Source organism: Dermacentor andersoni, chromosome 7 (genome assembly GCF_023375885.2).
Source record: "Dermacentor andersoni chromosome 7, qqDerAnde1_hic_scaffold, whole genome shotgun sequence".
Classification (NCBI taxonomy): Eukaryota; Metazoa; Arthropoda; class Arachnida; order Ixodida; family Ixodidae; genus Dermacentor; species Dermacentor andersoni.
Window position 1 is genome coordinate 109,421,620 of NC_092820.1, and position 16,106 is coordinate 109,437,725.

Below are 16,106 nucleotides of genomic sequence, written 5' to 3' on the forward strand. Positions count from 1 at the left end.
CGGCAAAGCCATTCACCGATTACGTGTTGATCTACGGCGCGAGTTTGAAGACAATGAGGATATCAATAGGGGCTTGTTGGTACGGCATATATTATTTTGTTATAGCGCAAGCTTGACACGGACAACAGAAGGCACACCTGACACACACAGGCTGTTGTTGAAAGTTAGCGCTGTGTGTGTCAGATGTGCCTTCTCTTGTCCGTGTCAAGCTTGCGCTATAACAAAATAAGATTTGAAGACCACTCGCCTGACGCGCCTACACAACAGCGCCGATTGTCTTGCTCCAGGTTCCGATTAATACGCCGTAGCCATATTATTGCGGTACTAAAAGCGTTCCAAATGAAAAGAAGCCCCAATCGGGCCGCTTTCATGCGAGGTGAAGTGGCAGCGCGCACAGAAAACACGGCAAGCAAGATAGCCGAGGGAGGTCCAGTCAGGTTTTGCGCTATAGTTTTAAGTGCTACAGAAAATAGAAGAAAAAGAAAATGAGACCGCTGAATATCGGAGCCTCGATTCCGAAAATAACTCGAGGCCGTTTTGAGCTCAGAAATTAAAAAAAAAAGACGCCGACGACGGCATTGGAAAGAGCATTATCTGAGCACCATCAATTTGAGGAAAAGAACATGCGTAACGCTTCGTCATTGTCCACACCCGACAAATATATATATATATATATATATATATATATATATATATATATATATATATATATATATATATATTATGAAAGAAAGCAACATGAAATTTGCCCCGAATGGACACATGATGCATCTCAGGTGTAAACAATAATCTGAAGAACTATGCCTACATGGGCGTCATCTTCATACCGACACCATACTGTCCTCAATGTCAAAACCAAAGAAAAACAAATGTTTGGTGAGGACTTAGCGTGAACGAGCAGGTAGAGCTCATTACAAAGTACATCAGTGTAGGCATTTGGGCTTGTTGGTGCAACATTTTGCAGTTTTTTTTTCCTGTAGCGCAAGTAGCAGAAGGACGTCTGTTTTCTCTTCTACGTCATTGTGCTATTTCCGCTACAGGAAAGAACTGCAAAATGATCACGAAGTAATCAATACCTTGCAGTCGCAGGCAACGTAGTGTTCGATCTTACAATGTATACATGGTGCGGGATTACGTGCTGAAAATCGACACATAAGCTATTTGCTATGACTCGGCAAATTACTATAGATATAAATATTACCCCTATATGTACGGCATGTTAGGGCAGTTTCAAGTTCACAGCATCAATATGCATTCTTTCTGGACTCATAGTGTACATCTACGAGAGGCAGCGACGATGGGTGGAACCTAATAAAAGAAATGACAAAATGTGGTATACTTTCTGGAGACTACGTCTTCAACTACTAAGAAACCTTTACATACTATGCGCAAAGAAAAGACGAGGAATTATTCTGAACTCATTCGACATTTGTCGACATAGCTAGCTATCAAAGAAAAGTTTTACTTTTAGCTAAGGATTGTGTGGCTCGATATATGTCCAAGAGTATATTCCGCTTCCCTTCCGGTAGAAGCAGTGAAACTTCTCTCTAGTCTGCTTTGCTATTTTCATTGAAAGGCTCTCGCATGACCTCAAGTTTTGGGTAGTCGTCGTTCAACCTTTTAACAGCGTTTTTCTACTGATCCATGGACGTCATCAGGTCGTATCCTCTGTCACAGCATCAGAGAAGGCAGCCAGAAAATTAATTCATTTTACGCAGCCTTCTATCTTACCGCGGCAAGAACTCCAGCCTGAAAGATACGAACATTTCAAAAATTCATAGCTACCGTTGATAGACAACCTTCAGTGACGCATTTGTGCTATGCCTCATTCGCCTTTAATTTTATTATTTCTGTCGTGGTTTGAAGGCTAGCGTAATAACAATAATCGAAGGCCCCAAGTGTCAGCTCTCTTGAAAAAACCATCCCATGACAACAGGAGAAAAAGTAGTTCGTGGAGAGCGCAGATGTCGCGCTTGTCGTCAGAGTGAGTGGCATTTTCCTCTCCTCTTTTAGCCGCCTGCTCTGCACTTTCCACAGTGCAGGTAGACTTCAGGATCAGAAGTACATAAAGCGCTACTTCGGGAAAGCTTCGGTGGATACCGCGCATGAAGTTTACAAGCCCAACTACGGCGACCGCAGTACAGGGAAGAAAGGAATTGAAAGAAGCGGTTTTACGAAACTTTACGAAGTTAGGGGGGATCTGCGTCTGCCGTCCTGTGGAGATTATCTCAGGAAAAGTGCAATGGCTACCTTCCACATTTCTGCGCAGCTCGTCGTCATTGGGACATGCGTGAGCTTTTACGGTGCATTTGTGAATGCAAAGCTCTCTTGCAAGGACGCCAAAGGAAACGATGTTGACTGGTAAGGCATCCTTTACATTTTTTCCTCAAAATGAAGATAAGCCTTTTGTTTTAGGCTGCGTGGGGCTGGATGCCCGCGGAAGACTTTCAATGAGAGGCAATGCACTCAGCAGAACCTATACATTTCGTGGCATACATTGCAGTATGTAGAAGCTTAGTTAAGGCACCTACGTTGCTCAATGTCTCTATCATATATCATTGTTTGCTACAATTTGTCTATCCGCGGATAGCCGCGGCTGTCTGTTAGTGGCTATGGCATCCTGACGCAGAGCGCCATGTGGATGATTCATATACAGGTAGCATGCGAAAATTATGATTTATTAAACACTGGGTGCAAGTTCAAGATCAAGTGATTGAAATTTACCTGGAATCGTCTGCCAATAGACCATCTCTCGCTGCCTGTTGTTCCTAAAGTGTCGTTCAACCGAATTATTGAAATAAATTGGTCAGTTAGTCAACCTGCCATTCTTTTTAAGAAAATTAATAAATTATGGGGTTTTACGTACCAAAACCACTTTCTGATTATGAGGCACGCCGTAGTGGACGACTCCGGAAATTTCTACCACCTGGGGTTCTTTAACGTGCACTTAAATCTAAGTACACGGGTGTCTTCGCATTTCGCCCCCGTCGAAATGCAGCTGCCGTGGCCGGAATTCAATCCCGCGACCTCGTGCTCAGCAGCCCAACATCATAGCCACTGAGCAACCTTGCTACAGTACTACAGTGACTCGGCCGTACAACTTGATGAGCACAAATGCTTCAGCACTATCGGCAATGTGAAGGAAGTTTATCAAATAGAAATTTCGCCATTTAACTCAACTCTGCACGAGGGCACAAAGTAAACGTGTAAGTGCATCTTAAAAAAAGAAAGCTTTGCACTTGAATACGTGTACGCCTTGGTACGCGAATCGGAGCAGGGATCAAAGATTTTCCTAGGCGATCGCATTAGCACCTCATCTAGGCAGCAGGATAGCATACTGAAAGGCGATGTCGAGTGATTCGACAACTCGAAGCGTAGGAGCACTCAATAAAGAAATAGGTTCTCCTGAACTCCAAAAGGTGGAGAAAGCTTTATCAAAGGCAAAAATTATTGTCATCCACGCCAATGCAAACGAAGCTACAAATCGAACCCATGCAGGTACAATAGAAAGGAAGGACCGCAGTTGAAAATTTCATCGTCGTCTGGGGGATCAAACCCGGAAATAACGCGTTTTCTTGTGCCTTCCTCCTCATACGTTCTTAGGAAGTACAATGTTGAAACGTTTTACAATATTTTACGATGTTTTGAAGGTGGCGATCTCATCGCCGCCAGTGGCACCCGTGGCCCGCGTTGACTTCCTTTCATTAAGAATCCCTTCATTAAGGTCAGGGTACAAACGCCGCACAATGTGTTTGTGATTTTATCGATATTTTCATTGCATCAAGCTGCAAGGAAACACAGCTATGGTACACGTTAGTACTCCGTCTATCACATTGCCGCATTCATGATGGCATCGCTTAAGGCACTCGGGCCGGCCCAAGGTGCCAAATTTAAAACAGTACATTTTTTCATCAGGGGCCCTATAACGTAACACTATTCCAATACGTTTTCATTCCAATCTCCTGACGTGAAATTTGCGTAACCACCGAAGCAAGCATCGGGCGGTGACCCGCACGGTTGTCTGAACAGACCAATCAAACGTTCTCCTCGTTTATAGGAGGCCAATTTTCTTTGCTTTAAAAACGAATAGCATTGCCTGCACTGAAGGGCTTGTCTTATCTAATTGGCTGACAAGAGGCGAGCAGCACGCTCAAGTGGAGAGGCATTCGATGGGGCCGAGCCGGTGCACTGAAAATCGATAACCGAATGAAGAGGGTGGTGCCGGCGTCTGTGATTGGTCAAGGCGACGGCACCACCCTCTTAGCTTGCGGTGGCTGGTCGAAAATAGCGACGACGTGCAACGGAAGGTTAAGAATGCCGCTAAAATGAATCCTCAACAAAGAGTTTGCACAATGACGTCGTAAACGCGCCGAAAGTGCTTGAAAACGATACACGGCCGCGCAAAAAGTTTTCTTATACGCAAATAAACCCATGCTCTCCGGCAGGTGCGAGTAGCCAGTGCCTGAGCGATCGGCAGCATCCATCTTTTATTTCGGAACGGGGCAGCCTGCGGCTATTCAGAAGGAAATTCAGTTTTATTCAGCATATAAATACATCTTTAACGCGTAGACATCACTTTGATGTGGTGAGTTTTTGCGGTTTTGTGACGTAGCGTGACGGGCAGGTGAAGTGGCGGTGGTCCAAGAACGTTTTTGACCAATCGCGGAGGGCTGATTGCAGAATTGGAATAGAAAACATTGGAATAGTTTTAGGTTATAGCGCCCCAAGGTTTGTACACGCCCGTCTAAATCAGTACAGAGGCGGCACGCCTTCAGCAGTCGCCTTGGGATACTGCGTTCATTTGCGTGTCTGTAAGTCGCCCTATTTAAATGCGAGGGTGCAGACGCTCTTGGCTGCCCGTGCTTCTGCCGTCTATGACTATTTCTCAAGTTTCTCGATAATTTCTCAATTCTCCTTAGCGGAATGCGTGTCCCTAAAGCTAGGTAGAATGTCGGATTTCTTTACAGCGCAGACGATTGGACAGCATCACGAAGCGACAATTACCAGCTTAAGTGAGAGTGCGTAATGCAGTAATTTCTATGACCCAAATTCAAGAGATTTTGTGCCTTGAGATTTTAATTTCCTTTGTTTTTTGGGTCGTAGAAATCTGATTTAACAAAAAAAAAACATGGTCTGCATACACAAAGTTGTTCTAGCGCTAAAGCTGTTCGTAAGAGCACATTTCCGCCAATCATCATGTTCGACTTAAAAATAACAAATGTTGCAGGAGAATGTCAGGAACACTTTAATGCGTTGTGGATTCGACCCCGTTATTCAGGAAATTTTAAACGTGCACCCTCAGAAGTCCTAGTGACACTTAAGTTATAGATTTTCGCTGGCATTTAGAAAAACAAGATGCGAACGACGCATACAATATTTTTATCGATAGCTTTACAAGAATTTATCATAAGCATTTCCCTTACAAAGTTATAAAATCTCCAAGAAATGCTGGGGAAGCATCGATCACTAAAGAACATTTGAAGATGATTAAAGAGAGACATCGCAAGTACCATTCATTTTTACGGACAAGTTCTGAGATCGCATTAAAAGAATTTAAAATATACAGGCATCGGTTGAATGCTGAGCTCAAGCAAGCAAAAATACATACTATCAAAGTATTTTTGCGGATGTCAGTCGGCAGCAGCCGGATCTAACGTGGAGAATGATCAATACTTTACTGGGTCGTAAGAACAAAACCAGTGTCCCGAATGCAATAGTACACAACGGTTCCATACTCAGCGGTAAATCACTTGCAGATTTTTCAACGAGCACTTTGTTAACACCCCCCTCGCATATAGCGATCCCACAAATACACCCTCTACCACCAAATGTATAATTAACACTGTTCAGCACACAATTTTTATGCAGCCCACTGATGAATATGAAGTTTACAGTACCTTCGCTAGCTTAAAAAATAACAAAGCAATCGATATTGAAAATCTACAGGTAAAGCCCATAAAATACTGTTTATGTTACATTGCTAATTTACTGGCACATATATTCAACCTAGTGTTGCAACCGAGAAGCTTCCCAGAACGTATGAAATGTGCCAGGGTTTCAGCAATCTTTAAAGGTGGTGATCACAATGCGTGCCGAGTAACTATAGGCCAATATCTGTATTGCCTGTTTTTTTTAAGGGTCTCGAAAACGTGTTATTCTCTCGCATGACAAAATTTTTCGACAAGTATGACGTTTTAACAAATGCACAGTTCGGCTTCAGAAAGGGGAGATCAACAGAAACAGCTCTACTTTCATTAAAGGAATACATCATACAAAAAAATAAAGAAGAACATGTTTACACTTAACCTATTTGTGGACTTTAGCAAGGCGTTTGACTGCCTTGATCATTCTACACTACTAGGCAAATTGCAGTCTTATGGTATAAGTGGTAATTCCTTAAATTTATTGCAATCATACCTCAGTAAACGCCTACAGTGCACATGTATAAATGACGAAACCTCAACCTTCTTACACAATAAATTTGGGGTACCGCAAGGGAGTGTGCTGGGAGCACTTTTGTTTAACATCTATATCAATGATATCGTAGATTTAGACAGAAGGGCAAAATTTAATATATATGCAGACGACAGCACCATTTTAATGGAAGGATCTGATATAAACCAGTTATCATCACAATGTAATGATCTACTAAAGCTATCTATATGGTCTAAGGAGCATAAACTTAAGATTAATGCAACAAAGTCAAAGGTTATGATATTTCATGCGAAAAACAAAAAGACAACATTGAACCACAGCATAATTTTTGAGAATTGAGGAATAGGGATTGTTGACAGTTACAAAATTCTTGGTGTTCATTCTTTATCTACTTTAACTTGGGATACACATGTAAGCTATCTATGTAAAAAACTATCCTCTGTGACTGGAGTACTATGCCGTTGTCGCGGCATGCTGCCAGCCTCCGCCAAACTACAGATATATTACGACCTTTTCAATTCACTCCAAAACTACTGTGCATTGGTCTGGTGTACAACTAAAGCCAATATAAACAGACTTTAATCTTACAGAAAAAAATTATTTGTCACATTGGAAACCTGGAACCTTTGTCTACGACTAGAGATGCGTATAAATTGTTTAATATTGTCAGAGTAGACCACCTTTACACATACCGTTTATTATATGTGACGCAATTTTTCGACACATTAGTAAAGAACTTCAAACGTCCAGCATGCTTAGAACACCGTTAGCCTAAGCTAAACACAAGGAAACCCATAAATGGATTACTCCACATTTCCGTACATACTGCTTCAAACACAAATCGCTAGCCTGCAACTTACCGTTTATTCTCAACAGATATGTAGATATAGCAGGTTACAGTAGGAAGCAACTCAGACAATATTTTGTTTCAGTTATAATATTCCGTTTCAAGTCGCTCTTCTTCTTTCCATACGCTTTTCGTTCTTTTTTAAAGTAAAATGTTTTTTTTTTCTAGTGTCCAAATGTTTCTCTTTTTGAAACGCATGTCTTTCTCTTCTGCATATATGCATCTGCTGTCATTACTACGGTGCGCTACGACATAGTTATTTATAATGCAGTCATGATAATTGTGTTTTTGCCTCACATATTTGTATATATTGATACAAGGCAGAAACATTTAAACAACGCGCGCAGGTTCGTGCGCCCCCTCAAGACGACAACGGAGTATTGAAGGAAAAGGACGAAGTAATGGCACGTGTTTTCGCCGCACGCACTCGCATCGCAGGTGGCCGTTGTCGGCGTCTACAAGAAGAAGACGAGGTGAAGCGACGCTCGAGAGAGAAGAAGAAGGCCTTCCTGATCTCCCGTTTAGAACGCGGCAGTGTTTTTTCATTTACCCCAGGGCACAAGTTCGCCCACAATAAATAGTTGTATCTGGGTTTCCTTAACTGTCCGTTACAATTCTGGTGGAGGTGCTGGGTAATGATTTCCAGCCCAATTCGAGTTGGAGAAAGCAGCCCGGAACCACGCCATCTCAGACCCAACGAGCTTACGCCCGTCCACCAGCGCACGAGCCGTCGCCTACGTGGTGAGCCGCCCGAGTTTCCTCTTTTGCCGGAGCAGACTATAATAGCAGCAGCAGACAATACAGAAATGACATCTCAGACAGCCTCAACCCGCATCGTGGTTGATCAGCCGCGAACGCCCGAGCCTTTTCACGGCGACACCTTCGAAGACGCCGAGGACTGGTTGGAAGGCTTCGAGCGCGTCGCTGACTACAACGGATGGGACGAAAACCGGAAGCTCCGCAACGTTTACTTCGCGTTGCAAGACTGTGCGCGAACGTGGTTTGAAAACCACGAAGCTGTCCTCCGGTCGTGGGATGACTTCCGACGGGAGCTGTTGGCCACGTATCCGAGCACAGACCGCCGGGAAAGAGCTGAAGCCGCTTTGCAAGCAAGAAGCCAGCGAAACAACGAAAGCGTGGCAATGTATCTCGAAGATATGTCCCGCTTATTCCGCCGAGCCGACCCGAGCATGAGCGAGGACAAGAAGCTTCGGCACCTGATGCGCGGCGTGAAGCAGGAGCTTTTTGCTGGTCTGGTTCGCAGCCCTCCACGCACCGTCGCCGAATTCCGCTCCGAGGCGACAACTATGGAAAGGACTCTTCAACAGCGTGCGAGACTCTACAACCGCGATACGAACATCGCCTCTGTGGATGCGATGCCGGCAATGTTCGGGAACAGCGTCGAGGTCTTACGAGAACTCATAAGGTCTGTGGTTCGAGAAGAGCTCCAGAGGCAACAGCGGAACAACGGCCCCACAGAGGTCTCTTCGTTAGCAGAAGTGGTTCGCGAAGAAGTGAGACAAGCCGTCCGCGAACAGCACCCACCAGCACAGCCGCAAGCGTCGTCACCGGTACGGCCGACGGTATCGTACGCCGAGGTACTCAGAGGATCTCCAGGACGTACCTTCGTCGCGGCAACTGCGCAGGTACCTGAACCTCGGTTCTTGCCGTCTCCGCCGGAGACGAGATACCGGAAAGCTGACATATGGCGCACTCCTGATAGAATCCCGCTGTGCTACCACTGCGGCGAAGCTGGTCATCTCTACAGGATGTGCGAATACCGCAGAGCGGGACTTCGGGGGTTTTCCATAAACGCTCCTTGCCCAAGAAACGGTGAACGCCCTTTCGAGATCCAGGAGTATTTGTCAACGCGCCAAAGCCCGCAGACTTCACAGCAACACCAACCTCGGTCAACAGTGCCGCTGAGGTATCGATCACCGAGCCCGCGTCCATCCTCAAGCTCCCCAAGGCGACGCCCCCAAAGCCCACGTCGGGAAAACTAATGCCGGCGACCTGTGGAGGTGAGGCCGCTGTCGACGCACGAACGGAGCCTCCAGCGCTGATTCTGAAATATAACGACGGACGCGAGAGCAGTTGCGAAAAGAGTGACGTAGCTTCCGATTTATGTGTGTTTATAGACGGCTGCGAAATTACTGCTTTAGTAGACACAGGCGCAGACCATTCCGTTATGAGCAAAGTACTTGCCAGAAGACTGAAAAAAGTGCTGACTCCTTGGAGAGGACCGCAAATTCGAACCGCCGGTGGACACCTTATCAACCCGGTGGGCAGGTGCACTTCTAGAATCGGAATACGCGGCTTTACATACGTCGCCAGTTTCATTGTGCTATCAGAATGCTCAAGGGATGTAATTATTGGAATGGACTTTTTGCAGGCGAACGGTGCAGTTATCAACTTGCAGGAATCCTGTGTGTCGTTCTCAACGAAGCACGCCATCGCGACGTTCGAGAGTGAAGAACGATTCGATGCGCTTCAGATTATAGACGACGACGTCACGATACCCCCAAGATCCAGCATAGCTGTCGCCGTAAGAAGCACCGTATTCAGCGACTATGAAGGAATAGCCGACAGTAACACTGGGCTCTTACTCGAAAAAGGGATCTGTATGGCAAGGGGCCTTGTTCGGCTGCGTGACGGGTGTTCAAATGTCTTCCTGACTAATTTTGGAAATGAAGTTCAGCATGTTGCGAAGGGAACCGTCATTGCCCGCCTTAACGATTATGAACAAATTACGGATTTGAGCTCTTCCGATGGTGCACTACTGGAGTCTGACAACGTAGACTCCATACTCGCATCCGTCCACATCGAAGAAGCACTATCACCGAGCCAGAAGCAGCAAATAGAGAACCTTGTACGAGAATTCGCCTCATGTTTCTCAACGACATCGAAAGTCCAGAGAACATCCATCGCCAGACACCGCATTATTGTCGACGAAGCTGTGAGGCCCATTTGCCAGCATCCCTACCGAGTGTCACCGAAGGAGAGAGAGGTCATCAGCAAACAAGTCGAAGAAATGCTTCGAGACGACGTAATTCAACCATCGACCAGCCCATGGGCTTCGCCTGTAGTGCTGGTAAAGAAAAAGGATCAGACCTTGCGCTTCTGCGTTGATTATCGGAAGCTAAACGTCGTCACAAAGCGGGATGTCTATCCACTTCCGAGGATCGATGACACCCTCGATAGACTACGGGATGCGAAATTCTTTTCCTCTCTCGACCTCAAAAGCGGATACTGGCAAATAGAAGTGGACGAACGGGATCGTGAGAAGACAGCATTCGTGACACCAGACGGACTATACGAATTCAAGGTACTTCCGTTCGGCCTCTGTTCCGCACCTGCCACCTTTCAGCGGATGATGGACACTGTGCTCTCCGGGTTAAAGTGGCAGTCCTGTCTGGTTTATCTCGACGATGTCGTGATTTTTTCTACCACCTTTGCTCAGCATGTGGAACGACTAAGGACTGTGCTCAAAGCTATTAGTTCAGCAGGGCTGACGATAAAGCCACAAAAATGTCACTTCGGCTTCCATGAGCTCCTTTTCCTCGGCCATGTGATTAGCTCCGAAGGCATCCGTCCTGACCCTGAGAAGACCGCAGCAGTAGAAAAGTTTCCTAGACCAACCAACAAAAAGGCCATTAGGCGATTCCTAGGACTTTGTGCCTATTACAGACGTTTCGTCAAAAACTTTTCGAAGATTGCCGAGCCGTTAACGCGATTAACGAAAGAAGATATGCCTTTCGTATGGCACAGTGAACAAGAAGATGCGTTCAATGAGCTGCGACGGCGACTTCAAAACCACCCGGTCCTTGCGCACTTTGATGAGGAAGCGGAAACAGACATCCACACAGACGCCAGCAATTTAGGACTTGGTGCCGTCCTCGTTCAATGGCAAAACGGAGAGGAAAGAGTGATTGCATACGCTAGCCGCACTCTTTCGAGGGCTGAAACCAACTATTCAGCCACCGAAAAAGAATGCCTCGCAGTAATATGGGCCATAGGAAAATTCCGACCATACTTATACGGTAGACCGTTCCGAGCAATCAGTGACCATCACTCATTGTGCTGGCTTGCAAACCTGAAAGATCCGTCTGGACGACTTGCTAGATGGAGTCTGAGGCTGCAGGAATACGACATAACGGTCGTGTACAAGTCAGGTCGCAAGCACAGTGACGCTGATTGTTTATCACGTGCTCCGGTCGAATCTGCTCCTGTGAAAGATGGAGACGAATTTTCGTTTCTTGGAGCCGTGACCACATCTGAGATGGCCAAACACCAGCAGTCTGACGCTGAGTTGCTTCTACTCATCAGGCACCTCGAGGGACACCACGTCCATGTTCCGCGAGTTTTCTGCCGGGGATTGTCATCGTATGTGATGAGAAATGGCGTCCTGTACAAAAGAAATTTTGAGCACAGCACAGAGAAATTTCTACTCGTTGTTCCTTCAGCTTTGCGATCGGAAATCTTAGAAGCCTGTCACGATGACCCATCAGCAGGACACCTCGGAGTGAGCAGAACCTTCGCCCGAATTCATGCTAAATACTACTGGCCAAAGCTATTGAATTCAGTGCAGCATTATGTACGAACATGTCGGGATTGCCAAAGACGCAAAACGCCTCCATTAAAACCCGCAGGCCTCCTTCAACCAATAGAACCCCCAGGAGCCCCGTTCGAACAAGTAGGAATGGACTTGCTTGGTCCTTTTCCGACATCGTCATCGGGGAAACGATGGATTGTAGTAGCGACTGATTACCTAACGCGATATGCCGAGACATCCTCTCTAATCAGTGCAACGGCCGTTGAAGTGGCTGAATTCTTTGTCACCAAGATAGTATTACGACACGGTGCCCCTGCAATTATTATCACGGACCGAGGAACTTCGTTCACAGCCGATTTGACGCAATCCATCATGAAATTGACTCATACCAGCCACAGGAAAACAACTGCCTATCATCCTCAAACAAATGGGTTAACCGAGCGATTGAACAGGACGCTGACCGATATGTTGTCAATTTACGTAGACTTAGAGCACCGTACATGGGACAAGATCCTACCCTATGCAACATTCGCCTACAATACCGCATTGCAAGAAACCACTCAAGTAACGCCATTCCAACTTGTTTTTGGTCGAACAGTTACCACACCCTTGGATGCAATGCTGCCTGTCAGCGACAGTACAGAACAGAACCCTGACATCAGTGACTTTACACAGAGGGCCGAAGAAGCACGTCAGCTGGCGCGACATCGCATTCAACAAAGGCAGCGCATCGACGCGGACCGTTACAACCTGCGACGAAGGGAAGTCGAGTATGCACCAGGTGACAGAGTATGGGTGTGGACCCCCGTGCGGACGCGCGGCCTGTCCGAAAAGCTTTTGCGCCGTTACTTCGGCCCTTACCGAGTACTTCGCCGCATCAGTCCCCTGAACTACGAAGTTACGCCAGAAGGACAAGTGAGCTCATCACGATGCCGGCGTCGCACAGAAACTGTACATGTGGTCAGACTGAAGCCATATTATGACAGGCAGTGATTATTCGACCAAACATCTTTTCTGTGCCATATACCACTTTAGTGTGGACAACTGCTTGTGAACAATTTCGTCGCTTTACGCATCGGGACGATGCGTTTTGGAGGGGGGATAATGATACAAGGCAGAAACATTTAAACAACGCGCGCAGGTTCGTGCGCCCCCTCAAGACGACAACGGAGTATTGAAGGAAAAGGACGAAGTAATGGCACGTGTTTTCGCCGCACGCACTCGCATCGCAGGTGGCCGTTGTCGGCGTCTACAAGAAGAAGACGAGGTGAAGCGACGCTCGAGAGAGAAGAAGAAGGCCTTCCTGATCTCCCGTTTAGAACGCGGCAGTGTTTTTTCATTTACCCCAGGGCACAAGTTCGCCCACAATAAATAGTTGTATCTGGGTTTCCTTAACTGTCCGTTACAATATCTACTGCAGTGTTTGATCATGTGCCAAGTTGATGTTGCCATGTAAGGTCTTTTGGGCCCCGTCAAGGTACTCTCGCAGTTTTTATCCCGAAATTACCATCCAGTTCTGTTTCTTTTACTGGAAAATAAAGATTGATTTGATTTGATTTGGGATTATCCTTCAATCTGCGCGAACTCCTTTGCGCAGACGACGATTCCCTAGAAAGCTAACTGGTGGTATATGTACTTGCGCGGTATCTGTTTTCTGTTATATTGTTTCTAGGGGTTTTTGAAGGGGAACTCGAGCGCCGCATTTGTCTCTTGTATTTCTCGAGTTTCCTCCTGCGTTCACATTTACTTCATTTGTGCTTACAGCGATAGTCACCCGAGGGTTCTTTTAGTTATTGAAGAAATCTGGCGTATGGGTGGACTTGCTCTTCTGCGTTTTCAAGCAACGAGGAGTTGACGCATGGTTATTCCGTGGCCAGATGCAGATTCAGTGCGTTGTTTGAGACAAACATGAAACGCCTAAGCCCACCACACGCAAATCATCGGTGTGGTTTAACCAGAGTGCACTGGTCTGCAATGCATGCATGATTGTCGTTAAACATCGGGGCACCATATTGCAGACCGGAATCATATAACCTGTGTGGCAAGATGATGATTGACGTCTAATATTAAGCACCAAACTGTCAGCGTGACAACCGCGACAGATCACGTGGTAATATCCTGCAAACGAAATTAAACTAAGCGAAAGACGTTTTAAAAGGTCATTTTTCTTGCTTTTGAGATGAGGAGTACGGGCTCCCTTCATATATATGTTCAAAATTTTTTGAAACTTCGAGGCGCTGCCACCTGCTCCTACAAGGAATGTCAGCGCGCGGTAATCGACATTTGTCTGAAGTGAACGGCCCTGCTCTCATATCGCTGCGCTAGTTGTGTGTCGTCTGTGGCGTGCCAGCTGCGCAGTCATCCTGAACTAGGGTGTGCCATGAACTAAGTTGTTGAGCGCACAGTCTGTGGTATTTTATTCCTTGACAGAACGATTTTGAAGTACTTAAGAGATGCTTTGCGATATGGGACAATTTGGGCAGCTTTGAATCATTGGCAGATATTCGTGTTTGTAAGCGTAGCGGAAACTAAAATTTAATACATGTTCCTTGAACTTGCGGGATAAGTGCAAGGACTGCAGGAACTTTTGATTTTTTTCTTTTTTCTAGGCGCTGTGATGTTGTGTCATTTTTTTTTACTTGTTAGTGGATACACAAACGCAAAGAATTTTTTTTCCGTGTCTACAAAGGTTTTTATAGCAATGTGATTTTATACCGCAGCTGGTGAAACGCGCACAATGCCTTTTTTTTTTCAAGTATGCTTTTCAAACAGACGACGAAGCGAGTAGGCTAGATGACGAAGGCTGTGTGATAAAGTATAGAAGTCAATAGACTAGTTGACAAAGATAACCTCGGCAAAAGGGCAACATTGAATGCAGGTAAAAAGACATCACTATTTTAAACGCTTTCACATGATTTCTAACCTACCAATGAGAGGCTCTCTATCTGAACTTAACAATTAACAATTAAGGAAGATTCCCAAGCCCGTATTCACAAACCAACCTTATGCTTATCTTTCCCATTTCGTAATTTTTGAGCTGCTCTACATGTTACAAAAAGAAGCCATGTGCTTACCCGCATATGTTCCTTCAAGTAACGGCTTTTCAAAGGTGGTATATCTGAGGTAGAGGAAGCTCTGCACTTAAGTCCGTGCGTTCCTCAATGTAATGACCCCACAACAGCACGATTTATAAGGATGCATTGGATTGTTCGCTATAATCCTCCGGATCTTAGGTGGTAGACGCATGTTTGGCCCGTAATAATGAGCAGAAACTGTAGCTACCCGTCGGTCCAAGGGCTCAAAAACTGGGTTCTACAAATGGCATTTTTGGGCTCCGCGAGCGAGTACAGCTATCCAACTACATCTAGCCTTACGTGAATTTTACATCACAGTTTGTATTTAAGCAAACAAGCGCACGGCCTACCCGCTCTTCGGTAAACTTAGGCTACGCTCATACTTGGCCTCGAAAGGGGCGGAAGAGCCAGAACAATAAAGAAATCCTATCGATATACGGCCTACGCGGGCACAATCCAGGCGGCGGGTCAGACCGGTCTACACCGATGTTTTTCCCCACAACGAAATTTGAAGGTATTTCGGCTTCACTGGGCGCTAAATGAGCATGTTAACATCCGTTTCTAAATTGAACTTGGCGATCAAAGTGTCAGGGACGATACTCATTGGCAGAATAAAGAAGTTACTCCGTGTTGTACGATAAACTCGCAGCCTCTACAAGGACACATCCCACGACAGCGAGATATTGCGAGAGAAACTGGGTATTAGGAGAGGGTACAGCAGTGAAGCGTTGCTTATAGAGCAGGACGAATCCATCACTGACGCTTTCATGGTGCCCGTCTCTAAAGCTAATTTTGTTCCGTCTTTAGAAGACACGATAAAATGGTTATTACTATTTACTAAGGCGAAAGCCTTGGACGGCTAATGAGCCGAAAAATTCGATGTCCGACGTTACGCCGTCCGGCTCTATACGTGTGTTGTTAACTAAGCCGACTTTAGTTAAGACATACGACCTTTCGTGAGAGTCTAACCCAGCTTCAGAGATGGGCGTACATTCGGACGAGGCGGGTCGGTACGGAAGAATGGTGTCGAGTGAAGTCGTATATTCACCGCCATACAAGATGAAGAACGGGGAAAAGTTTGTGGCCGCCTGTGGGGCAGTGTTGTAGGCGTACGTGATGAACAGCACAATAAGGCCCCAATCAGTGTGATCGGGGGCGGCGTACTTGAAGAGGAAGTCGCCAAAGGTGCGCGTAAATC

The 16,106-nt window shown here is 45.9% G+C and overlaps 1 protein-coding gene across 1 annotated transcript in view; it reads left to right on the forward strand.

Annotated features, from left to right (window-relative positions):
* Positions 1-2,049: 2,049 nt before the first annotated feature.
* The window catches only part of LOC126534634 (plancitoxin-1-like), a 126,316-nt gene continuing 112,259 nt past the window's right edge, over positions 2,050-16,106 (forward strand). Inside the window, exon 1 of the mRNA XM_050181905.2 lies at positions 2,050-2,361. Within this exon, the coding sequence (XP_050037862.1) occupies positions 2,243-2,361 (119 nt within the window). The 5' untranslated portion in view covers positions 2,050-2,242. The remainder of the gene's footprint in view (positions 2,362-16,106) is intronic.